At 53.8% G+C, this 24,375-nt stretch overlaps 1 protein-coding gene across 1 annotated transcript; it reads left to right on the top strand.

Moving 5' to 3' along the window:
* The first annotated feature begins 1,798 nt into the window (after nt 1-1,798).
* On the top strand, nt 1,799-24,349 carry LOC136000254 (neuroblast differentiation-associated protein AHNAK-like). The gene is made up of 3 exons (XM_065654033.1): nt 1,799-1,952; nt 4,689-4,876; nt 6,473-24,349. The coding sequence occupies exons 1-3, from the start codon at nt 1,799-1,801 to the stop codon at nt 22,724-22,726; spliced, it is 16,596 nt and encodes a 5,531-aa protein (XP_065510105.1). The 3' UTR covers nt 22,727-24,349.
* Nucleotides 24,350-24,375: the final 26 nt, after the last annotated feature.

Raw genomic sequence — 24,375 nt, 5'->3', positions numbered from 1 at the left:
CAACCCAACCAATTGTCCGATTTGATGATTTTCGTGCCGCTGTTGGGTCAATATTTGACTCGTTGACCTCGAGGTCCCTCCCAACCACAACAACCCCAACCCGCGCCCCAAACCTGCGTCTGTCGCCTTTCCCGCCCCGACCCACAATCGGTGTCACCCCAAACCACAATCGGTCTCACCCCAAACCCCAATTGATCTTATCTTGACCCCCAATCGGTGTCACCCCAAACCCCAATCAATCTCACCCCAAACCCCAATCAATCTCACCCCAAACCCCAATCGATCTCACCCCAAACCCCGATTGATCTTATCTTGACCCCCAGTTGGTGTCACCCCAAACCCCAATTGGTGTCACCCCAAACCCCAGTTGGTGTCACCCCAAACCCCAATTGATCTCACCCCAAACCCCAACTGATCATATCTTGACCCCCCAATCAGTCTCATCCCAAACCCCAATCGGTCTCACCCCGACCCCCAATTGATCTCCCCCCAAACCCCAATCGATCTCCCCCCAAACCCAATCAATCTCCCCCCAAACCCGATCAATCTCACCCCGAACCTCAATTGATCTCGAACCCCAATCGGTCTCATCCCAAACCCCAATCGGTCTCATCCCAAACCCCAATTGATCTCACCCCAAACCCCAATTGATCTTATCTTGACCCCCAGTTGGTGTCACCCCAAACCCCAGTTGATCTCACCCCAAACCCCAATCGATCTCACCCCAAACCCAATTGATCTTGACCCCCATCGATCTCCCCCCAAACCCAATCAATCTCCCCCCAAACCCAATTGATCTCCCCCCAAACCCAATTGATCTCCCCCCAAACCCGATCACTCTCCCCCCAAACCCAATCGATCTCCTCCCAAACCCGATTGCTCTCCCCCTAAACCCAATCGCTCTCCCCCCAAACCCAATCGCTCTCCCCCAAACCCAATCAATCTCCCCCAAACCCAATCGCTCTCCCCCAAACCCGATCGCTCTCCCCCCAAACCCGATCGCTCTCCCCCCAAACCCAATTGATCTCCCCCCAAACCCAATCGCTCTCCCCCCAAACCCAATTGATCTCCCCCCAAACCCAATCGCTCTCCCCCCAAACCCAATCGCTCTCCCCCCAAACCCAATTGATCTCCCCCCAAACCCAATCGCTCTCCCCCCAAACCCAATTGATCTCCCCCCAACCCGATCGCTCTCCCCCCAAACCCAGTTGATCTCCCCCCAAACCCAGTTGATCTCCCCCCAAACCCAATCAATCTCCCCCCAAACCCAATTGATCTCCCCCCAAACCCGATCGCTCTCTCCCCAAACCCAATCAATCTCCCCCCAAACCCAATTGATCTCCCCCCAAACCCGATCGCTCTCTCCCCAAACCCAATCAATCTCCCCCCAAACCCAATCGCTCTCCCCCCAAACCCAATCGCTCTCCCCCCAAACCCAATCGCTCTCCCCCCAAACCCGATCGCTCTCCCCCCAAACCCGATCGCTCTCCCCCCAAACCCGATCAATCTCCCCCCAAACCCGATCAATCTCCCCCAAACCCAATTGATCTCCCCCCAAACCCAATCGATCTCCCCCCAAACCCAGTCGATCTCCCCCCAAACCCAATTGATCTCCTCCCAAACCCGATCAATCTCCCCCCAAACCCAATTGATCTCCTCCCAAACCCAATCAATCTCCCCCCAAACCCGATCAATCTCCCCCCAAACCCGATCGCTCTCCCCCAAACCCGATCGCTCTCCCCCCAAACCTCTCCGGGGCCGCCCCCATCCCCATTTTTTTGCGTCCCCCCCCCAGCAGATGGAGCAGGAGGAGGAGACGCGGGAGATCGTGCTCCCCGGCTGGCAGGGCAGCTCGTCCCACGGCATCACCATCCAGCAGACGGACGGCGGCGTCTTCGTGCGGCGCGTGCAGCGCGACTCGCCGGCCGCCAGGACGGGCGTCGTCAGGGAAGGTGGGAAATCGGGGGGTCTGGGGGGGAAATGGGGGTTGGGGGGAAAATGGGGGGTTTGGGGGGAAATGGGGGGTTTTGGGGGAAAAACCGCGGGGTTTGGGGGGAAAATGGGGGTTTGGGGGGGAAAATGGGGGTTTGGGGGGAAAATGGGGGTCTGGGGGGAAAATGGGGGGGTTGGGGGGAAAAATGGGGGGTTGGGGGGAAATCGGGGGGTCTGGGGGGGAAATGGGGGGTTTGGGGGGAAAAATGGGGGTTTGGGGGGAAAATGGGGGGTTTGGGGGAAATGGGGGGTTGGGGGGAAAAATGGGGGGTTGTGGGAAAATGGGGGGTCTGGGGGAAATGGGGGTTTGGGGGGAAAATGGGGGGTTTGGGGGAAAAATGGGGGGTTGGGGGAAAATGGGGGGTTTGGGGGGAAAATGGGGGGTTGGGGGAAAATGGGGGGTTGGGGGAAAATGGGGGGTTTTGGGGAAAATGGGGGTTGGGGGGAAAATGGGGGGTTGGGGGGAAAATGGGGGGTTTTGGGGGAAAAATGGGGGGTTTGGGGAAAACGGGGGTTTGGGGCTGTTTGGGGGAAAAACGTGGGTTTGGGGGGAAAATGGGGGGTTTGGGGAAAGCGGTTTGGGGATTTGGGTCTGGGGAAAATGGGGGGTTTGGGGGAAATGGGGGTTGGGGAAAATGGGGGGTTTGGGGAAAATGGGGGGTTTGGGGGAAATGGGGGGTTTGGGGGAAATGGGGGTTTGGGGGAGTTGGGTTTTTGGAAAATGGGGTTTGGGGGAAAATGGGGGTTTGGGGAAAAATGGGGGGTTTGGGGGAAACTGGGGGTTTTGGGGGCAAAATGGGGTTTTGGGAAATGTGGGAGGGGGGTTGGGGAAAATCGGGGTTTGGGAAATAGGAGAAATGGGGGATTGGGGGAAAAGGGGGTTTGGGAAAACCATGGGGTTTGGGGGGAAATGGGGGTTTGGGCGAAAAAATGGGGGGTTTGGGGGGAAAAACCACAGGGTTTGGGGGGAAAATGGGGGGTTTGGGGGAAAATGGGGGGGTTGGGGGAAAAATGGGGGTTGGGGGAAATGGGGGTTGGGGGGAAAATGGGGGTTTTGGGGGGAAAATGGGGGGTTTTGGGGGAAAATGGGGGGTTGGGGGGAAATCGGGGGGTCTGGGGGAAATGGGGGGTTTGGGGAAAATGGGGGGTTTGGGGGGAAAAATGGGGGTTTGGGGGAAATGGGGGGTTGGGGGAAAATGGGGGGTTTGGGGGGGAAATGGGGGTTTTGGGGCTGTTTGGGGGGAAATGGGGGGTTTGGGGGAATGGGGGTTTGGGGGGAATGGGTCTGGGGGGGCTTGGGGGAAAATGGGGGTTTGGGGGGAAAATGGGGGGTTTTGGGGAAAAATGGGGGGTTGGGGGGAAATCGGGGGGTCTGGGGGAAAAATGGGGGGTTGGGGGGAAATGGGGGCTTGGGGGGAAATCGGGGGGTTTGGGGGAAAATGGGGGTTTGGGGGAAAATGGGGGTTTGGGGGGAAATCGGAGGGTTTGGGGGGAAATCGGGGGGTTTGGGGGAAAATGGGGGGTTTGGGGGGAAATGGGGGTTTGGGGGGAAATCGGAGGGTTTGGGGGGAAAACCGCGGGGTTTGGGGGGAAAAATGGGGTTTGGGGGAAAATGGGGGGGTTGGGGGGAAAAATAGGGGGTCTGGGGGGAAAAATGGGGGATTTGGGGGAAAAATTGGGGGGTTTGGGGGGAAAAACCACGGGGTTTGGGGGGAAATGGGGGGTTTGGGGGAAAATGGGGAGTTTGAGGGGAAAACAGGGATTTGGGGGAAAAACGGGGGTTTGGGGCTGTTGGGGGGAAAAATGGGAGATTTGGGTGGAAAGCGGGGGGTTTGGGGCTGTTCTGTCCTGCCGGGTGGTGCCTCGGTCGCTTCCTCCGCACTCTGTTTCTTCGCCTCCTTTTTCCCCTTTTTTCCCCCCCTTTTTTTCCCCCATTTGTGACCCTTTTCCCCCTCATTTGTGACCCTTTTCCCTCATTTGTGACCCTTTTTCCCCAATTTGTGACCCTTTTTGCCCCCAATTGTGACCCTTTCCCCCCCCCAATTTGTGACCCTTTTCCCCAAAATTTGTGACCCTTTTCCCTCATTTGTGACCCTTTTCCCCCCCATTTCTGACCTTTTCCCCCCCATTTCTGACCTTTTTCCCCCCATTTCTGACCCTTTTTCCCCCCATTTGTGACCCTTTTTTCCCCATTTGTGACCCTTTTCCACCATTTCTGACCCTTTTCCCCCCCATTTGTGACCCTTTCCCCCCCCAATTTGTGACCGTTTTCGCCCCAATTTGTGACCCTTTCCCTCCCATTTGTGACCCGTTTTCCCCCAATTTGTGACCCTTTTCCCTCATTTGTGACCCGTTTTCCCCCAATTTGTGACCCTTTCCCCCCATTTGTGACCCTTTTCCCCCCATTTGTGACCCTTTTCCCCCCAATTTGTGACCCTTTTCCGCCCCATTTGTGACCCTTTTTCCCCCATTTCTGACCCTTTTTCCCCCCATTTGTGACCCTTTTCCCCCCCCATTTGTGACCCTTTTCGCGCCCATTTGTGACCCTTTTCGCGCCCCTTGTGACCCTTTTCGCGCCCATTTGTGACCCTTTTCGCGCCCCTTGTGACCCTTTTCCCCCCCCATTTCTGACCCTTTCCCCCCCCCCATTTCTGACCCTTTTCCCCCCCCGTTTCTCCCACTTCTTGCCCCGGCAGGGGATCAGATCGTCAGCGCCACCGTCTACTTCGACAACCTGCAGTCCGGGGAGGTGGCCCAGCTGCTCAGCTCCATGGGGCACCACGCCGTGGGGCTGCGCCTGCAGCGCAAGGGGGACCGCTCCCCCCTGCCCGGACAGACATGCGGACACGACGTCTTCGCCCCCAGCAGCCCCGAGGTCGTGCTGGTGAGTGGCCACCGGGTGACCGTGGGCCAGCGCTTGCGAACGGGGCGATTTTGGTGAAATTTGGAGCCCTGAGGTGATTCTGGGGCCGCCATTTTGGGCCCTGAGGTGATTCTGGCGCCATTTTGAGGCAGCTTAACAGTCGCTCCGTTTATTGATAATTCCCACGTTAGTCACTTTTTGTACATTTTCTTCCATTATATCATGAAATCGAGGCTAAAATTCCCCAAACTGGTGCCCCTGGGGCCGCCATTTTGACTCTGAGGTGATTTTGGGGCCATTTTGAGCCTGAGGTGATTCTGGTGCCGCCATTTTGAGGGTCGCTCTGTTTATTGATAATTCCCACGTTAGTCACTTTTTGTACATTTTCTTCCATTATATCATGAAATCGAGGCTAAAATTCCCCAAATTGGTGCCCCTGGGGCCGCCATTTTGACTCTGAGGTGATTTTGGGGCCATTTTGAGCCTGAGGTGATTCTGGTGCCGCCATTTTGAGGGTCGCTCTGTTTATTGATAATTCCCACGTTAGTCACTTTTTGTACATTTTCTTACATTACATCATGAAATCGAGGCGAAAACTCCCCAAATTGGTGCCCCTGGGACTGCCACTTTGAGCCTGAGGTGATTTTTGCACCATTTTGACCCTGAGGTGATTGTGGCGCCATTTTGAGGCAGCTTAACGGTCGCTCCATTTATTGATAATTCCCACGTTAGTCACTTTTTGTACATTTTCTTCCATTATATCATGAAATCGAGGCTAGAACTCCCCAAACTGGTGCCCCTGGGGCCGCCATTTTGACCCTGAGGTGATTTTGGTGCCATTTTGAGGGTCGCTCTGTTTATTGATAATTCCCACGTTAGTCACTTTTTGTACATTTTCTTCCATTATATCATGAAATCGAGGCTAAAACTCCCCAAATTGGTGCCCCTGGGGCCGCCATTTTAACCCTGAGGTGATTCTGGTGCCATTTTGACTCTGAGGTGATTTTTGGGCCGTTTTGACCCTGAGGTTATTTGGGGCCATTTTGAGCCCTGAGGTGATTTTGGGCCATTTTGACCCTGAGGTGATTTTTGGGCCATTTTGACCCTGAGGTGATTTTGGGCCATTTTGACCCTGAGGTGATTTTGGGCCATTTTGACCCTGAGGTTATTTGGGGCCATTTTGAGCCCTGAGGTGATTTTGGGCCATTTTGACCCTGAGGTGATTTTGGGCCATTTTGACTCTGAGGTGATTTTTGGGCCGTTTTGACCCTGAGATGATTTTTGCACCATTTTAACCCTGAGGTGATTTGGGGGCCATTTTGAGCCCTGAGGTGATTCTGGGTACAAACTGGAACACAGGAGGTTCCGCTTGAATATGAGAAGAAACTTGTTGCCGGTGAGGGTGCCAGAGCCCGGCCCAGGCTGCCCAGGGGGGTTGTGGAGTCTCTGGATCCATTCACACCCACCTGGTTCTGTGTAACCTCACCTGGGTGCTCCTGCTCCGGAGCAGATCATCTTTCGAGGTCAATCCAACCCCTGAGATTCTGTGGTTCTGGTGAGGGCGGCGGGAGGAAGAAGCAGCGTCTTGGCGCTAACTGAGGTTCTCCCCGTTGGCAGAGCGGGGATGACGAGGAGTACCGGAGGATCTACACGACGAAGATCAAACCGCGGCTCAAGTCGGAGGAGCTGGCGGAGCCCGAGGGCGGCGGGACGCAGAGCAGGACCATCACGGTGACGCGGAAGGTGACGGCGTACACCGTGGACGTCACCGCGAAGGACGGGTGCAAAGACGCCGACGTCCTCGGCCCCGAGTTCAGAATCCGCATCCCGAGCCGTGAGGCCGCCCACGGGATGAAGACGGAGGTTGGGGGAGAACTGGGGGCAAGCGTCATCAAGATGGCGCCGGGAGAGGGTCCTCCCAGGCCAACGGTTGGATCTTCCACCCAAAAGTTGGACGTCAAGCCTGGGATCGGCGTCTCGGGCATCGAGGTGAGGACTCAGGTGGTCCCTCAGCCGACGCAAAGTCAAGTTCCTGGCGGAGAAACTGGAAAACATGTCATGGCGGAGCTGCCGGGACGTGACGTTTCTGGCCCGACGTTCCTGGGATCGCCCGCGTTTGAGGCAAACGGACAAACGGGGAACCTGGAGATGGGTTTTCACATCAAGGGTCCCGGGCTGGATGGCAAAGGACACATTTATGGCACCGATGGCCGAAGGGAGATGCCGGGGGGCACAACGGGACGCGCCCCCGGGGTTGACGTTTCTTTACCGGCGATGGAAAATCCGGCGGTCGATGTGGGAAAAATCAAGATTCCCGTGTTGAAAATGCCCAAATTCGGGTTCCCCGGCCTGGGATCTGGCGCCGACGCTCAAGCTCCTTGTGTGGATGTCGCCTCCTCGTCCGTCCACGTCCCAGGACCGCAAGTTTCGGCTCCTTCAGCCCAAGTCCCAAAGCCGCAGGTGGACGTGGGGCTGAAGGGGGATGTGAAGGTCCCGTCCCCACAACTGGAGGTCCCCGGCGTGGCCACCAAAGCACCCGACGTGGCCATCAAAGCACCCGACGTGGCCATCAAAGCACCTGGCGCAACCCTCCCGCCTCCTGACGCCGACGTTCACGACGAAAAGATAAAACTCAAAATCCCCCACATGACTTTTCCAAAATTTACGGCCTCGTCCGCACAAGGGGAAGGTCCCGCCGCGGAGGTGACGCTCCCGAAGGGCGAGGTGGCACCGGCGCCGTGCGACGTGGCCGTCGGCGTCCCCGGCGTGGCCGTCCAAGGAGAATGGAAAGGCCCCGCGTTCAAGAAGGTGGAAACGCCCCAAATTTCTCTGTCGGACGTCAACTTGAACCTGAAAGGCCCTCAAGCGAAGGGAGATCTGGGTGTCACCGTCCCCAAGATGGACGTGAAGGTTCCTGCTGGTGAATTCGAAGGTCCGGGAGGTGCTGGGAAAGGCCCCGGTGTGTCCGTGCCAGAGCTGGACGTCGATGTGAAGGTGAAGGGAGACGTGGGAGTTTCCGTCCCAAAGATGGACTTGAAAGGGCCTCAGCTCGACGTGAAAGGCCCCAAACTGGGGGTGGACGTGCCCGACATCGACGTCAAAGGCCCCAAAGTCACGATGCCGGGGGTGCACGTCCAAACCCCCCAAATCTCCATGCCCGACATCGACTTGAACCTGAAAGGCCCCAAAGTGAAAGGAGAACTGGACGTTTCTGCCCCAAAACTGGAAGGGGAGCTGAAAGGGCCTGGACTTGACATCAAAGGCCCCAAAGTTGACATCGAAGCGCCGGACTTGGACGTTCACGGTCCGGAGGGCAAAGTGAAGTTCCCCAAGCTGAAAATGCCCAAATTTGGGGTGCCCGGCATGAAAGGAGAAGGCCCCGATGTTGACGTGACTCTTCCAAAGGGCGAGGTGGCCATTTCTGGCCCCAAAGTAGATATTGACGTGCCAAGCGTGGCCATCAAAGGGCCCGAAGGGCAACTGAAGGGTCCCAAGGTCTCCTTGCCAGACGTCGATCTGAACCTGAAAGGCCCCAACGTCAAGGGCGACGTGGGGGTTTCCGTTCCCACGGTAGGAGCTGATTTGAAGGGGCCTGAACTAGAGTTCGCAGGCCCCAAAGTTGACATCGAAGCGCCGGACGTGGACGTTCACGGTCCGGAGGGCAAACTGAAGATCCCCAAGCTGAAAATGCCCAAATTTGGGGTGCCCGGCCTGAAAGGAGAAGGTCCCGATGTCGACGTGACTCTTCCAAAGGGCCAAGTGGACGTTTCTGGGCCCAAGGTTGACGTTGATGTGCCAAGCGTGGCCGTCAAAGGCCCAGAAGGACACCTGAAGGGCCCCAAGGTGAAGATGCCCGAGATGAGCTTCAAGACCCCCCAAATCTCCATGCCCGACATCGACTTGAACCTGAAAGGCCCCAAAGTGAAAGGAGAACTGGACGTTTCTGCCCCAAAACTGGAAGGGGAGCTGAAAGGGCCTGGACTTGACATCAAAGGCCCCAAAGTTGACATCGAAGCGCCGGACTTGGACGTTCACGGTCCGGAGGGCAAAGTGAAGATCCCCAAGCTGAAAATGCCCAAATTCGGGGTGCCTGGCATGAAAGGAGAAGGCCCCGATGTTGACGTGACTCTTCCAAAGGGCGAGGTGGCCATTTCTGGTCCTCAAGTAGATATTGACGTGCCAAGCGTGGACATCGAAGGCCCAGAAGGAAAAGGGAAAGGTCTCAAATTTAAAATGCCCGGATTAAACGTTCAGACACCCAAACTGTCCATACCGGACGTGGATCTCGGTTTGAAGGGCCCCCAACTGAAAGGGGAAGGGGAAATTTCCGGTGTGAAGGTCTCGGGAGATCTGAAGGGCCCCAAAATAGATGTGGAAGGGCCCAAAGTGGACCTCGACTTGCCCGAGGTAGACTTGGAATGTCCGGAAGGGAAAATAAAAGGCCCCAAGTTCAGGATGCCGAAGCTCAATATCAAGGCGCCCAAAATCTCCATGCCGGACGTCGATTTGAACTTAAAGGGACATAAAATGAAAGGAGAGATGGACGTTTCCCTTCCGAAGGTCGAAGGTGATGTCAAAGGGCCGAAAATAGACGTTGAGGTCCCGGATGTCAACCTGGAGTGTCCAGAAGCCAAACTGAAAATGCCGAAAGTGAAACTCCCCCATTTTAACGTCTCCGGCCCGAAGTTCGAGGGCGCTGACGTAGACGTCAACCTGCCGAAAGGAGAGGTGGATATTTCGGGGCCGGAGGCGGATATCGAGGTGCCGGAGCTGGACGTTGCGGGGCCAGAAGGCAAATGGAAAGGCCCCAAGTTCAGGATGCCGAAGCTGAACATCAAAACGCCGAAAATCTCCATGCCGGACGTGGATTTGAACCTAAAGGGGCCTAAAGTGAAAGGAGAGATGGATATCGCGGCTCCCAAGGTAGATTTGAAAGGGCCAGAAATAGACGTTAAAGGGCCGAAAGTTGACGTTGAGGCACCAGATATTGATTTGGAGTGTCCGGAAGGGAAACTGAAGGGCCCCAAGTTCAAGGTGCCCGACTTGAACATCAAGGCCCCCAAGATCTCCGCGCCCGACGTGGACATTAGTCTGAAAGGGCCCAGCATGAAGGGGGATGTCGAAGTCTCAGCTCCCAAGCTTGAGGGCGACCTGAAAGGGCCGGAGGTGGACATCAAGGGGCCAAAAGTCGACATCGATGTGCCCGACGTGGACGTTCACGGCCCAGAGGGAAAATTCAAGATGCCCAAGTTCAAAATGCCCAAGTTTGGGATTCCGGGTTTCAAAGGAGAAGGTCCAGAGGTGGACGTGAACCTGCCCAAAGGAGACCTTGATATGTCTGGGCCAAAGGTGGATATTGAGGGTCCAGATTTGGAGATCGAAGGCCCAGGGGGGAAGTTGAAGGGCCCCAAGTTCAAGATGCCCGAGATGCACATCAAGACACACAAGATCTCCATGCCGGACATCGACCTGAACCTGAAAGGCCCCAAAGTGAAAGGAGACGTGGACGTGTCTGTTCCAAAAATTGAGGGGGATTTGAAAGGGCCAGATATTGATATCAAAGGACCCAAGGTTGACATTGACCTTCCTGATGTTGAGCTGGAAGGTCCTGAAGGGAAACTGAAGGGCCCCAAGTTCAAGATGCCCGACTTGAACATCAAGGCCCCCAAGATCTCCATGCCCGACGTTGACTTCAATCTGAAGGGCCCCAAAGTCAAGGGAGATGTGGACGTGTCTGTTCCCAATCTGGAAGGGCCTGACGTGGAAATGAAGGCTCCAAAAGTCGACATCGATGTGCCCGACGTGGACGTTCACGGTCCAGAAGGAAAATTCAAGATGCCCAAGTTCAAAATGCCCAAGTTTGGGATTCCGGGTTTCAAAGGAGAAGGCCCAGAGGTGGACGTGAACCTGCCCAAAGGAGACCTTGATTTGTCTGGTCCAAAGGTGGACATTGAGGGTCCAGAGTTGGACATTGAAGGCCCTGAAGGAAAAATTAAAGGCCCCAAGTTCAAGATGCCCGAGATGCACATCAAGGCCCCCAAGATCTCCATGCCGGACATCGACCTGAACCTGAAAGGCCCCAAAGTGAAGGGAGACGTGGACATGTCTGTTCCCAAGCTGGAAGGTGATTTGAAAGGCCCGGACATTGATATCAAAGGCCCCAAGGTTGACATTGACCTTCCTGACGTTGAGCTGGAAGGTCCTGAAGGGAAACTGAAGGGCCCCAAGTTCAAGATGCCCGACTTGAACATCAAGGCCCCCAAGATCTCCATGCCGGACTTTGATCTCAACCTGAAAGGCCCCAAAGTGAAGGGGGACGTGGACGTGTCCGTCCCCAAGTTGGAAGGGCCTGACGTGGAAATCAAGGGCCCGAAATTTGACATTGAAGCACCAGACGTGGACGTTCATGGTCCAGAAGGAAAATTTAAGATGCCCAAGTTCAAAATGCCCAAATTTGGGATTCCAGGTTTCAAAGGAGAAGGCCCAGAGGTGGACGTGAACCTGCCCAAAGGAGACGTTGATGTTTCTGGGCCAAAAGTAGATGTTGAGTTGCCAAGTGTGGACATTGAAGGCCCTGAAGGAAAAATTAAAGGCCCCAAGTTCAAGATGCCCGAGATGCACATCAAGACACCCAAGATCTCCATGCCGGACATCGACCTGAACCTGAAAGGCCCCAAAGTGAAGGGGGACGTGGACATTTCTGTCCCCAAGCTGGAAGGTGATTTGAAAGGCCCAGACATTGATATCAAAGGCCCTAAACTGGATGTCGACCTTCCTGACGTTGAGCTGGAAGGTCCAGAGGGGAAACTGAAGGGCCCCAAGTTCAAGATGCCCGACTTGAACATCAAGGCCCCCAAGATCTCCATGCCCGACGTTGACTTCAATCTGAAGGGCCCCAAAGTCAAGGGGGACGTGGACATTTCTGTCCCCAAGCTGGAAGGGCCTGATGTGGAAATCAAGGCTCCAAAAGTCGACATCGATGTGCCCGACGTGGACGTTCACGGTCCAGAAGGAAAATTCAAGATGCCCAAGTTCAAAATGCCCAAGTTTGGGATTCCGGGTTTCAAAGGAGAAGGCCCAGAGGTGGACGTGAACCTGCCCAAAGGAGACCTTGATGTGTCTGGTCCAAAGGTGGATATTGAGGGTCCGGAGTTGGACATTGAAGGCCCTGAAGGAAAAATTAAAGGCCCCAAGTTCAAGATGCCCGAGATGCACATCAAGACACCCAAGATCTCCATGCCGGACATCGACCTGAACCTGAAGGGCCCCAAAGTGAAGGGAGACGTGGACGTGTCTCTCCCGAAAGTCGAGGGAGATTTGAAAGGCCCGGACATTGATATCAAAGGCCCCAAGGTTGACATTGACCTTCCTGACGTTGAGCTGGAAGGTCCAGAGGGGAAACTGAAGGGCCCCAAGTTCAAGATGCCCGACTTGAACATCAAGGCCCCCAAGATCTCCATGCCGGACTTTGATCTCAACCTGAAAGGCCCCAAAGTCAAGGGGGACGTGGACGTGTCCGTCCCCAAGTTGGAAGGGCCTGACGTGGAAATCAAGGGCCCGAAAGTCGACATTGAAGCACCGGACGTGGACGTTCACGGCCCGGAGGGAAAATTCAAGATGCCCAAGTTCAAAATGCCCAAGTTTGGGATTCCGGGTTTCAAAGGAGAAGGCCCAGAGGTGGACGTGAACCTGCCCAAAGGAGACGTTGATATTTCTGGTCCAAAGGTGGATATTGCGGGTCCGGAGTTGGACATTGAAGGCCCTGAAGGAAAAATTAAAGGCCCCAAGTTCAAGATGCCCGAGATGCACATCAAGACACCCAAGATCTCCATGCCGGACATCGACCTGAACCTGAAAGGCCCCAAAGTGAAGGGGGGTGCTGATGTTTCTCTTCCAAAATTAGAGGGTGACCTGAAAGGGCCAGATGTGACTATTAAAGGCCCGAAGTTGGATGTCGATGTTCCCGATCTTGATGTTGAAGGTCCTGAGGGAAAATGGAAAGGACCCAAGATAAAAATGCCAGAGATGCACTTTAAGGCGCCTAAATTTTCTATGCCCGACGTTGACCTCAACTTGAAAGGCCCCAAAATGAAAGGAGAAATGGATGTTTCCCTCCCCAAAATAGAGGGTGATGTGAAAGGGCCAGATCTGGAACTTCAAGGGCCCAAAGTGGACATAGATGTTCCCGACGTTGAGCTTGAGGGCCCGGAAGGAAAATTGAAGGGTCCCAAATTTAAGATGCCCGAGATGCACTTCAAAGCCCCCAAGATCTCCATGCCGGACTTTGATCTCAACCTAAAGGGCCCCAAATTGAAGGGGGACGTGGACGTGTCTGTCCCGAAAATTGAGGGAGATTTGAAGGGCCCGGAAGTCGATATCAAAGGCCCTAAACTGGACGTGAACGTTCCTGACGTTGAGCTGGAGTGTCCGGAAGCGAAGCTCAAAGGCCCCAAGTTCAAGATGCCCGAGATGCATTTTAAGGCTCCCAAAATCTCCATGCCGGACTTTGATCTCAACCTGAAAGGCCCCAAAGTGAAGGGGGACGTGGACGTTTCCGTTCCCAAGTTAGAAGGTGACCTGAAAGGGCCTGAAGTGACAGTAAAAGGTCCAAAAGTGGACATAGAGGCTCCGGATGTGGAGCTGGAGTGTCCAGAAGGAAAGCTGAAGGGTCCCAAATTTAAGATGCCCGAGATGCACTTCAAAGCCCCCAAGATCTCCATGCCGGACTTTGATCTCAACCTTAAGGGCCCCAAAGTGAAGGGGGACGTGGACGTGTCTGTTCCAAAAATCGAGGGAGATTTGAAAGTCCCAGATGTTGACATCAAAGGCCCTAAACTGGATGTCGACCTTCCTGACGTCGAGCTGAAAGGTCCTGAAGGGAAGTTGAAGGGCCCCAAGTTCAAGATGCCCGAGATGCACATCAAGACACCCAAGATCTCCATGCCGGACATCGACCTGAACCTGAAAGGCCCCAAAGTAAAGGGGGATGTGGACATTTCTGTCCCCAAGCTGGAAGGTGATTTGAAAGGCCCAGACATTGATATCAAAGGCCCCAAGGTTGACATTGACCTTCCTGACGTTGAGCTGGAAGGTCCAGAGGGGAAACTGAAGGGCCCCAAGTTCAAGATGCCCGACTTGAACATCAAGGCCCCCAAGATCTCCATGCCCGACGTTGACTTCAACCTGAAGGGCCCCAAAGTCAAGGGGGATGTGGACATTTCTGTCCCCAAGCTGGAAGGGCCTGACGTGGAAATCAAAGGCCCCAAATTTGACATTGAAGCACCAGATGTGGACGTTCATGGTCCAGAAGGAAAATTTAAGCTGCCCAAGTTCAAAATGCCCAAGTTTGGGGTTCCGGGTTTCAAAGGAGAAGGCCCAGAGGTGGACGTGAACCTGCCCAAAGGAGACCTGGATATTTCTGGTCCAAAGGTGGATATTGAGGGTCCGGAGTTGGACATCGAAGGCCCTGAAGGAAAAATTAAAGGCCCCAAGTTCAAGATGCCCGAGATGCACATCAAGACACCCAAGATCTCCATGCCGGACATCGACCTGAACCTGAAGGGCCCCAAAGTGAAGGGAGACGTGGACGTGTCTCTCCCGAAAGTCGAGGGAGATTTGAAAGGCCCGGACGTTGATATCAAAGGCCCCAAGGTTGATATCGACCTTCCCGACGTTGAACTGGAAGGTCCAGAGGGGAAACTGAAGGGCCCCAAGTTCAAGATGCCCGACTTGAACATCAAGGCCCCCAAGATCTCCATGCCCGACGTTGACTTCAATCTGAAGGGCCCCAAGATTAAGGGGGATGTTGATGTTTCCCTTCCCAAGCTTGAGGGCGACCTGAAGGGTCCTGAACTGGACATCAAGGGGCCAAAAGTCGACATCGATGTGCCCGACGTGGACGTTCACGGTCCAGAAGGAAAATTTAAGATGCCCAAGTTCAAAATGCCCAAGTTTGGGATTCCGGGTTTCAAAGGAGAAGGCCCAGAGGTGGACGTGAACCTGCCCAAGGGAGACCTTGATATGTCTGGGCCAAAGGTGGATATTGAGGGTCCAGAGTTGGAGATCGAAGGCCCAGGGGGGAAGTTGAAGGGCCCCAAGTTCAAGATGCCCGAGATGCACATCAAGACACCCAAGATTTCGATGCCGGACATCGACCTGAACCTGAAAGGCCCCAAAGTGAAGGGGGACGTGGACGTGTCTGTTCCAAAAATCGAGGGAGATTTGAAAGGCCCGGAAATTGATATCAAAGGCCCTAAACTGGATGTGAATGTTCCTGACGTTGAGCTCGAAGGTCCTGAAGGGAAACTGAAGGGCCCCAAGTTCAAGATGCCCGACTTGAACATCAAGGCCCCCAAGATCTCCATGCCGGACTTTGATCTCAACCTGAAAGGCCCCAAAGTGAAGGGGGACGTGGACGTGTCTCTTCCAAAAATTGAGGGAGATTTGAAAGGCCCCGAAGTCGATATCAAAGGCCCCAAAGTCGATGTCGACGTTCCTGACGTTGAGCTGGAAGGTCCAGAGGGGAAACTGAAGGGCCCCAAGTTCAAGATGCCCGACTTGAACATCAAGGCCCCCAAGATCTCCATGCCCGACGTTGACTTCAATCTGAAGGGCCCCAAAGTCAAGGGGGACGTGGACATTTCTGTCCCCAAGCTGGAAGGGCCTGATGTGGAAATCAAGGCTCCAAAAGTCGACATCGATGTGCCCGACGTGGACGTTCACGGCCCGGAGGGAAAATTCAAGCTGCCCAAGTTCAAAATGCCCAAGTTTGGGGTTCCGGGTTTCAAAGGAGAAGGCCCAGAGGTGGACGTGAACCTGCCCAAAGGAGACCTGGATATTTCTGGTCCAAAGATGGACATTGAGGGTCCGGAGTTGGACATTGAAGGCCCTGAAGGAAAAATTAAAGGCCCCAAGTTCAAGATGCCCGAGATGCACATCAAGGCCCCCAAGATCTCCATGCCCGACGTTGACTTCAACCTGAAGGGCCCCAAAGTGAAGGGGGACGTGGACATTTCTGTCCCCAAGCTTGAAGGTGATTTAAAAGGCCCCGAACTGGACATCAAGGGTCCCAAAGTCGACATTGAAGCACCAGACGTGGACGTTCACGGCCCAGAAGGTAAAATCAAAATGCCCAAGTTCAAAATGCCCAAGTTTGGGTTGTCCGGGTTGAAAGGAGAAGGGCCAGACGTCGATGTCAACCTACCTGAGGCCGACATTGGTATTTCAGGTCCAAAGGTTGACATCAATGTTCCCGACGTCGACATTGAAGGCCCGGAAGGGAAAATTAAGGGCCCCAAATTTAAAAAGCCTGAGATTCAGTTCAATGTGCCCAAAATCTCCATGCCGGACATTGACTTAAATTTGAAAGGCCCCAAACTCAAAGCTGACGTCGATCCTTCCCTTCCCAAAGTAGAGGGTGAGCTGAAAGGCCCTAAAATCGACATCAAAGGGCCAGAGTTCGAGGTTGAGGGACCGAAGCTTGACGTGGAAGGAAAAGCTAAAAAACCCAGGTTCAAACTGCCCAAATTCGGCTTTTCTGGTCCGAAAGTGCAAAGCCCCGAAGTGGACGTGAAACTGAAGAAACCTGACGTTGAAATATCTGGTCCGAAAGTCGAGGTTCAGGCTCCGGATGTGGATGTGCAGGCGAAATCCAGAGGGCCAAAGTTTAAAATGCCTTTCCTGAGTATTTCCTCACCTAAAGTGTCGATGCCGGACGTGGAGCTCAACCTGAAAGGGCATAAAATGAAAGGAGAATTAGATGTTTCCAGCCCCAAGTTGGAAGGGGAACTGAAGGGGCCCGAGTTGGACGTCAAGGGCCCCAAAGTCAACGTCGAGGTGCCCGACGTGGACGTTCACGGCCCGGAGGGGAAAATCAAAATGCCCAAGTTCAAAATGCCGAAATTTGGCGTGTCGGGGTTGAAGGCCGAGGGGCCAGAGGTGGATGTGAACCTGCCGACGGGGGAACTCGACGTTTCTGCCCCAAAGGTGGATATTGAAGGTCCAGAGCTGGAGATTGAAGGCCCAGAGGGGAAGCTGAAGGGCCCCAAGTTCAAGATGCCCGAGGTGAACATCAAAGCTCCCAAAATTTCCATGCCGGACATCGATTTGAACCTAAAAGGCCCCAAAGTGAAGGGGGACGTGGACGTTTCCCTCCCCCAGGTGGATCTGAAAGGCCCCGATTTGCACGTGAAAGGCCCGAAAGTGGACGTGGAGGTTCCTGACCTGGACGTCGAAGGTCCCAAAGGAAAACTGAAAGGCCCCAAGTTTAAAATGCCCGAAATGAACATCAAAGCTCCCAACATCTCCATGCCCGACTTGGATTTGAATTTGAAAGGCCCCAAGATCAAGGGCGGCGTGGACGTCGACGTCTCAGCGCCAAAACTGGAAGGGGAATTGACTGGGCCGGACGTCAACGTCAAAGGACCAACGGTTGACATCGAGGCGCCCGAGCTGGACGTTGAAGGGCCAGAAGGAAAATGGAGAGGGCCCAAGTTCAAGATGCCCGACTTGAACATCAAGGCCCCCAAGATCTCCATGCCTGATTTTGACTTGAACCTCAAAGGCCCCAAGTTGAAAGGAGACGTCGATATTTCTGCGCCGAAGCTCGAAGGGGATTTGAAGGCTCCTGACATCGATATTGAAGGCCCCAAAGTCGACATCGATGTGCCCGACGTGGACGTTCACGGCCCGGAGGGAAAATTTAAGATGCCCAAGTTCAAAATGCCCAAGTTTGGGGTTCCGGGTTTCAAAGGAGAAGGCCCAGAGGTGGACGTGAACCTGCCCAAGGGAGACCTGGATATTTCTGGTCCAAAGGTGGATGTCGAGGGTCCAGAGTTGGACATCGAAGGCCCAGAGGGGAAGTTGAAGGGCCCCAAGTTCAAGATGCCCGAGATGCACATCAAGACACCCAAGATTTCGATGCCGGACATCGACCTGAACCTGAAAGGCCCCAAAGTGAAGGGAGACGTAGATGTTTCCCTTCCCAAGCTGGAAGGTGATTTGAAAGGCCCGGACATTGATATCAAAGGCCCCAAAGTCGACATTGAAGCACCAGACGTGGACGTTCACGGCCCGGAGGGAAAATTTAAGCTGCCCAAGTTCAAAATGCCCAAGTTTGGGGTTCCGGGTTTCAAAGGAGAAGGCCCAGAGGTGGACGTGAACCTGCCCAAAGGAGACCTTGATGTGTCTGGTCCAAAGGTGGATATTGAGGGTCCAGAGTTGGACATTGAAGGCCCTGAAGGAAAAATTAAAGGCCCCAAGTTCAAGATGCCCGAGATGCACATCAAGACACCCAAGATCTCCATGCCGGACATCGACCTCAACCTGAAAGGCCCCAAAGTGAAGGGAGACGTGGACGTGTCTGTCCCCAAGCTGGAAGGTGATTTGAAAGGCCCAGACCTTGATATCAAAGGCCCCAACGTCGACATAGATGTTCCCGATGTGGAGATCGAAGGCCCAGAAGGAAAACTGAAAGGCCCCAAGTTCAAGATGCCCGAGATGCATTTTAAGGCTCCCAAAATCTCGATGCCGGACTTTGATTTGAATCTGAAAGGCCCGAAAGTGAAGGGGGACGTGGACGTGTCTGTGCCGTGCGTGGAAGGTGACCTGAAAGGCCCCGAAGTTGATGTTAAAGGTCCTGAGTTGGATGTTAGTGCCCCAGATGTTCAAATCGAGGGCCCAGAAGGAAAGTTGAAGGGTCCCAAATTTAAGATGCCCGAGATGCACATCAAGACACCCAAGATCTCCATGCCGGACTTTGATCTCAACCTGAAGGGCCCCAAAGTGAAGGGGGACGTGGACGTATCTCTTCCAAAAATCGAGGGAGATTTGAAATGCCCAGACGTTGATATCAAAGGCCCTAAACTGGATGTCGACCTTCCTGACGTCGAACTGGAAGGTCCTGAAGGGAAGTTGAAGGGCCCCAAGTTCAAGATGCCCGACTTGAACATCAAGGCCCCCAAGATCTCCATGCCCGACGTTGACTTCAATCTGAAGGGCCCCAAAGTCAAGGGGGACGTGGACATTTCTGTCCCCAAGCTGGAAGGGCCTGACGTGGAAATCAAGGCTCCAAAAGTCGACATCGATGTGCCCGACGTGGACGTTCACGGCCCGGAGGGAAAATTCAAGCTGCCCAAGTTCAAAATGCCCAAGTTTGGGGTTCCGGGTTTCAAAGGAGAAGGCGCAGAGGTGGACGTGAACCTTCCCAGAGGAGACATCGATGTGTCTGGGCCAAAGGTGGATATTGAGGGTCCGGAGTTGGACATTGAAGGCCCTGAAGGAAAAATTAAAGGCCCCAAGTTCAAGATGCCCGAGATGCACATCAAGGCCCCCAAGATCTCCATGCCCGACGTTGACTTCAACCTGAAGGGCCCCAAAGTGAAGGGGGACGTGGACGTGTCAGCGCCGGGAGCCGAATGCGAACTGAAAGGTCCCGAGGTCAACATCGGTGCCCCCGATGTCGATATCGAGAGTCCGGAGGGGAAGTTCAAGCTGCCAAAATTCAAAATGCCCAAGTTTTCCATGCCTGGCTTTAAATCGGACGGGGTGGACGTGGACGTCAACGTCCCCAAGGGAGACATCGAGATTTCGGGCCCCAGCGTGGACGTCCAAGCTCCTGATCTCAACGTGGACGGAAAAGTCAAAGGCCCCAAGTTTGCGATGCCCGAAATGCACATTAAAGCTCCCAAGGTCTCCATCCCCGACGTCGAATTCAACATCAAGGGGCCTCAGCTCAAAGGAGACGTCGATATTTCCGGCCCCAAGCTCGAAGGGGATTTGAACGCGCCCCGAATCGACGTGAAAGGCCCCAAAATAGACGTTGACGTGCCCGACGTGACCATCGAAGGGCCGGAAGGGAAACTCAAAGGCCCCAAGTTCAAGATGCCTGAGATGCACATCAAGGCGCCCAAGTTCTCCATGCCCGACGTCGACTTCCATCTGAAGGGCCCCAAGATGAAGGGGGACGTGGACGTCTCGGCCCCGAAGCTGGAAGGCGATTTGCAGTGTCCGGACGTCGACATCAAAGGCCCGAAGTTGGACGTTCAAGCCCCCGACGCGACCATCGAAGGGCCGGACGGAAAAGTGAAAGGCCCCAAGTTCAAGGTGCCCGAGATGCACATCAAGACGCCCCAGATCTCCATGCCGGACATCGACTTGAACCTGAAAGGACCGAAGCTGAAAGGCGACGCCGACCTTCACGCCCCAAAGCTCGAGGTGGGTCTGAAAGGTCCCGAAATCGATATTAAAGGCCCCAAAGTCGATATCGAAGGCCCAGAGGTTGACGTCGATGGGCTGGAGGGAAAGGTGAAGATCCCCAAAATGAAACTGCCCGAGTTCGGCTTGAAAGGGGAAGGTCCTGAGGTGGACGTGAACTTGCCGAAGGCCGAGGTGGAACTTTCGGGCCCCAAGGTCGATATCGGCGTCCCGGACGTGAGCGTCGAAGGGCCAGAGGGCAAAGTGAAAGGCCCTAAATTGAAGATGCCAGAAATGCACGTGAACGTTCCCAAAATCTCGATGCCCGAGATAGACTTGAGCTTGAAAGGCCACAAGACGAAGGGAACCTTCGAAGTCTCATCCCCAAAGATCGCGGGTGAGCTGAAAGGTCCCGACGTCGAGGTCAAAGCCCCGGAATTTGGACTCAAAGGCCCCGAAGTCGACGTGGAATGTCCCGACTTAAACATCGAAGGCCCGGAGGCCAACGTCAAACTTCCCAAGTTTAAAAAGCCCAAGTTTGGGTTCGGGATGAAAAGCCCAAAGGCAGAAATCAAGGTGCCGGGGGCAGAAGTGGATTTAGCGGAGCCGGAACTCAACGTGGAGTCGCCCGACGTCAACGTTGCCGGAAAGGGGAAGAAGAGCAAGTTCAAGATGCCGAAACTTCACATGAGCGGCCCCAAAGTCAAGGGCAAGAAGGGCGGGTTCGACGTGAACGTGGCGGGTGGAGACCTGGACGCCGGTTTGAAATCTCCCGAGCTGGAGGTGAACGTGGCCGCGCCGGACGTGACCGTCAAAGGCGACGCTGCGGTGAAGTCCCCCAAAGGGAAGAAACCCATGTTTGGGAAAATCTCCATCCCCGACGTTGAGTTTGATCTCAAATCGCACCGATTCAGGGGGGACGCCTCGGTGACGGCCCCGAAAATGGAAGGAGAGCTGAAAGCGCCCGAGGTGGAAGTTTCGGCGCCGACGGTCAAAGGGCCGAGTCTCAACGTGGACGTCGAAGCTCCTGACGTGAACCTGAAGAAACCGAAATTCAAACTCCCCGGCAGGCAGGTGGAAATCGAGGGCGACCTGAAAGGAGTTGACGTCCCCTCCGTCCCGCTGCCGGACGTCGACTTGAGCGCGAAAGGACCAAAAGTCAGAGGCGAAGTCAACGTTCCTGGAGCAGAACTGGAAGGTCCCGACGGGAAGTTGAAATTGCCCCAGGTGGGGAAAACGGGTCTTGCTTTGGAAACGCCGGGCGCAAAGTTGGACGTCTCGGCCCCGTCGGTCGACGTCGGTCTCCGCGGCGCCGACGTGACGCTCAAAGGGCCCCGAATCTCCGGCCCCGATGTGGAGGGAAACCTGAAAGGACCAAAAATCAAGGGAGATCTGGACGTTTCGGGTTCGCTCGAAGGGCCCGACGTCAACCTCGACCTGGGAGGTTTGGGAGGGAAGATGAAGCTGCCCAAGGTAAAACCCTTCGCCATGGAGGGACCCGGCCTGGAGCTCGACGCCGACGCCCCGGGTGCGAATCTCAACCTCGGCTTCGCCGCCAAAGGGCCCTCGGTAGACCCGTCCGCCCCGGATTTGAATTTAGACCTGAAAGGACCAAAGTTGAAAGGAGATCTGGACGTCGAACCCCCCAAAGCTTCGGCGGACGCGCCCGACGCCGCCTTCGAAATTTTGGGTGGCGCCATCAAGCTCCCGTCCCTCAAACTCCCCCAGTTCAGCGTTTCGAGCGCCGGGGTGAACGGAGCCGACGTTGGGGTTCATCTCGAAGGCCCCCAAGTCAAAGGAGACCTGAGGGGTCCCGGGGTCGGCGTCGGGGTGGAAGGACCCGCCGTGGGATGGAAAGGGCCTAAATTTCAAATTTCACCCGGCGTTTCCTCGCCGGACGCCGACCTGAAGCTGAAAGGACCAAACGTGGACGTCGTCGGCAAGGTCCAAGGGCCCAAAGTCACTGTCCACGGGGTCGGCGGCCACCCCGACGCGTCCGGAGTTTCGGGCTCGGCTTTTAACGCCGACGCCAAAGGGCCGAAGATCAAAGTCGCCACCGAGTGCGCCCCGGCCAGGGTCTCGTTCCCCAAGCTCCGCGTGCCCAAATTCGTCTTTTCCGAGCCCGAAACGAAGGGCAGGGAGATGGGGGTGGACGTCGAGTTCCCGGGGGGCGACGCCGACGTCGCGGAGGCCGAAGAGCCCGACGCGCGGCTGAAGAAATCCAAGCTCAAAATGCCCAAATTCAACTTTTCCAAGCAAAAAGGGAAGGGCGGGGGGTCCCTGGAGGGTTCGGGCTCCGTTTCGGGCTCCAGGCCCGACCTGAAGAGCTCCAAGGCCAGCCTGGGGTCGGCGGAAGGCGAAACGGAGGCGGCCAAAGGGGTTTTTTCCATCTTTAAGCCCAAAAAGACGCGTCACCGCTCGTCGTCGCTCAGCGACGAGCGCCCGGGCCCGCCGGAGCCCGACGGGGCCGAAAAGGGGAAAACGGGCAAAACGCCGAAATTCGGGACGTTCGGGGGGATCGGCTCGAAGAGCAAAGGGTGTTACGAGGTGACGGGGAGCGACGAGGAGGCCGAAAAGGGGAAGAAATCGCGACTTTCCTCCTCGTCCTCGGACGGCGGGACGAAGGCCGCGCTGCGCCTGCCCGCGCTCGAGTTGGCCGTGCCCAAAAAAAAGGAGTAAAAACTGCGCGGAAAACACCCCAAAACATCTATAGGCGCCTCGGGCTATAGGTGCCGTTGTATATAGGCCCGGCGGCCCTTCCCCGGCTCCCTATAGAACCACTTTTCGGAGCTTTTTTTGGGCCGAATTCCCCCAAATTCCGGGTGGGGCCTGCGGGACGGCGCCAAACGCTTCATCTCCTCGCCAGCTCTTTTCGGGCTTTTTTTGGACACTTTCATCTATTTTATTTTTTTTCCCCCCCCTTCGCCCCATTTTACTGAATATTTTCAGCGCTTGGTTCAAGAAAATGAGGTTTGATTTTTATTATATATATTTTTTTTTTTTTTCCCTCTGTCTTAACCGTCTTTTTACCGGATTTTTTCACATTTGGTTGAAGGGAACGAAATATCGCGGTTTGTTTTTTTGGTTTTTTGGTTTTTTTTTTTCCTCCATCTTAACCATCTTTTTACTAAATTCTTTCAACATTTGGTTCAAGGAAACGAAACATTGTGGGTTTTTTTCCTCCATATTTTACTAAATTTCCTCAAAATTTGGTTCGAGGAAACGAAAATATTGTGGATTTTTTTCCTCCATATTTTACTAAATTTCCTCAAAATTTGGTTCGAGGAAACGAAAATATTGTGGATTTTCTTTCTCCATATTTTACTAAATTTCCTCAAAATTTGGTTCGAGGAAACGAAAATATTGTGGGTTTTTTTTCTCCATATTTTACTAAATTTTCTCAAAATTTGGTTCAAGGAAACGAAAATATTGTGGATTTTTTTTCTCCATATTTTACTAAATTTTCTCAAAATTTGGTTCGAGGAAACGAAAATATTGTGGATTTTCTTTCTCCATATTTTACTAAATTTTTTCAAAATTTGGTTTGAGGAAATGAAATATTGTGGGGTTTTTTCTCCATAACCATATTTTGCTAAATTTTTACTAAATTTTGTTCAAGGAAACGAAACATTGTGGGTTTTTTCCTCCATCTTAACCGTATTTTACTAAATATTTTCAGTATTTGGTTCAAGGAAACGAGGTTTTATTCCTTCTTTTCCCCATTTTAACCACATTTCCAGCGTTCGCTGCGTAGAAACGAGGTTTTCGCCTTCTTTTAAATGTTCGTTTTCTCCACTTTAACCATTTTCTCGGGCTTTTATTTGCTGAAATTTCCGTCGGGCGACCGGATTTATCAACCCAAAAAAAAAATAATAATAATAATAAAAAGCTGCTGGGAAAAAAAAAAAAAAAAAAATTAAAATTTTTGGCGCGTTTCCCGCGGTTTTGGTAAAAATATCGAATAACCGGGAATTTCTGCAGGAAATAACCCCCCAAAATTGTGGGGTTTGCCACTAAATGACCCCGTCTCGATTGATTTTTGATTTTTTTTTTTAAAGGATTTTTATGGTTGTGGTTTTTTTGTTCCTCGCCGCGTTTGTTACGTTATTTGTATTATAAAAGGGGAAAAAAAAAAAAAGACTCGTCTTGGAAAACTCGCCTTTTCTGGTTATTTGGTATTTTTGTTAAAGAGTATATCTGGAGTTTTAAAAAAAAAAAAAAATTAATAATAATAATAAAAGAAGCTAAAAAAATAAAATTTAAAAAAAAAAAAAAAACCCGCCCTTTCAGCACTTTAATGGCAAATTAATGGAGAATGTAAGAAAAAC

The sequence above is a fragment of the Caloenas nicobarica genome, chromosome 32 (genome assembly GCF_036013445.1).
Source record: "Caloenas nicobarica isolate bCalNic1 chromosome 32, bCalNic1.hap1, whole genome shotgun sequence".
NCBI lineage: Eukaryota > Metazoa > Chordata > Aves > Columbiformes > Columbidae > Caloenas > Caloenas nicobarica.
Note: the sequence above shows the minus strand (reverse complement) of the source record. Positions and strands in the feature narration are given on the sequence as shown.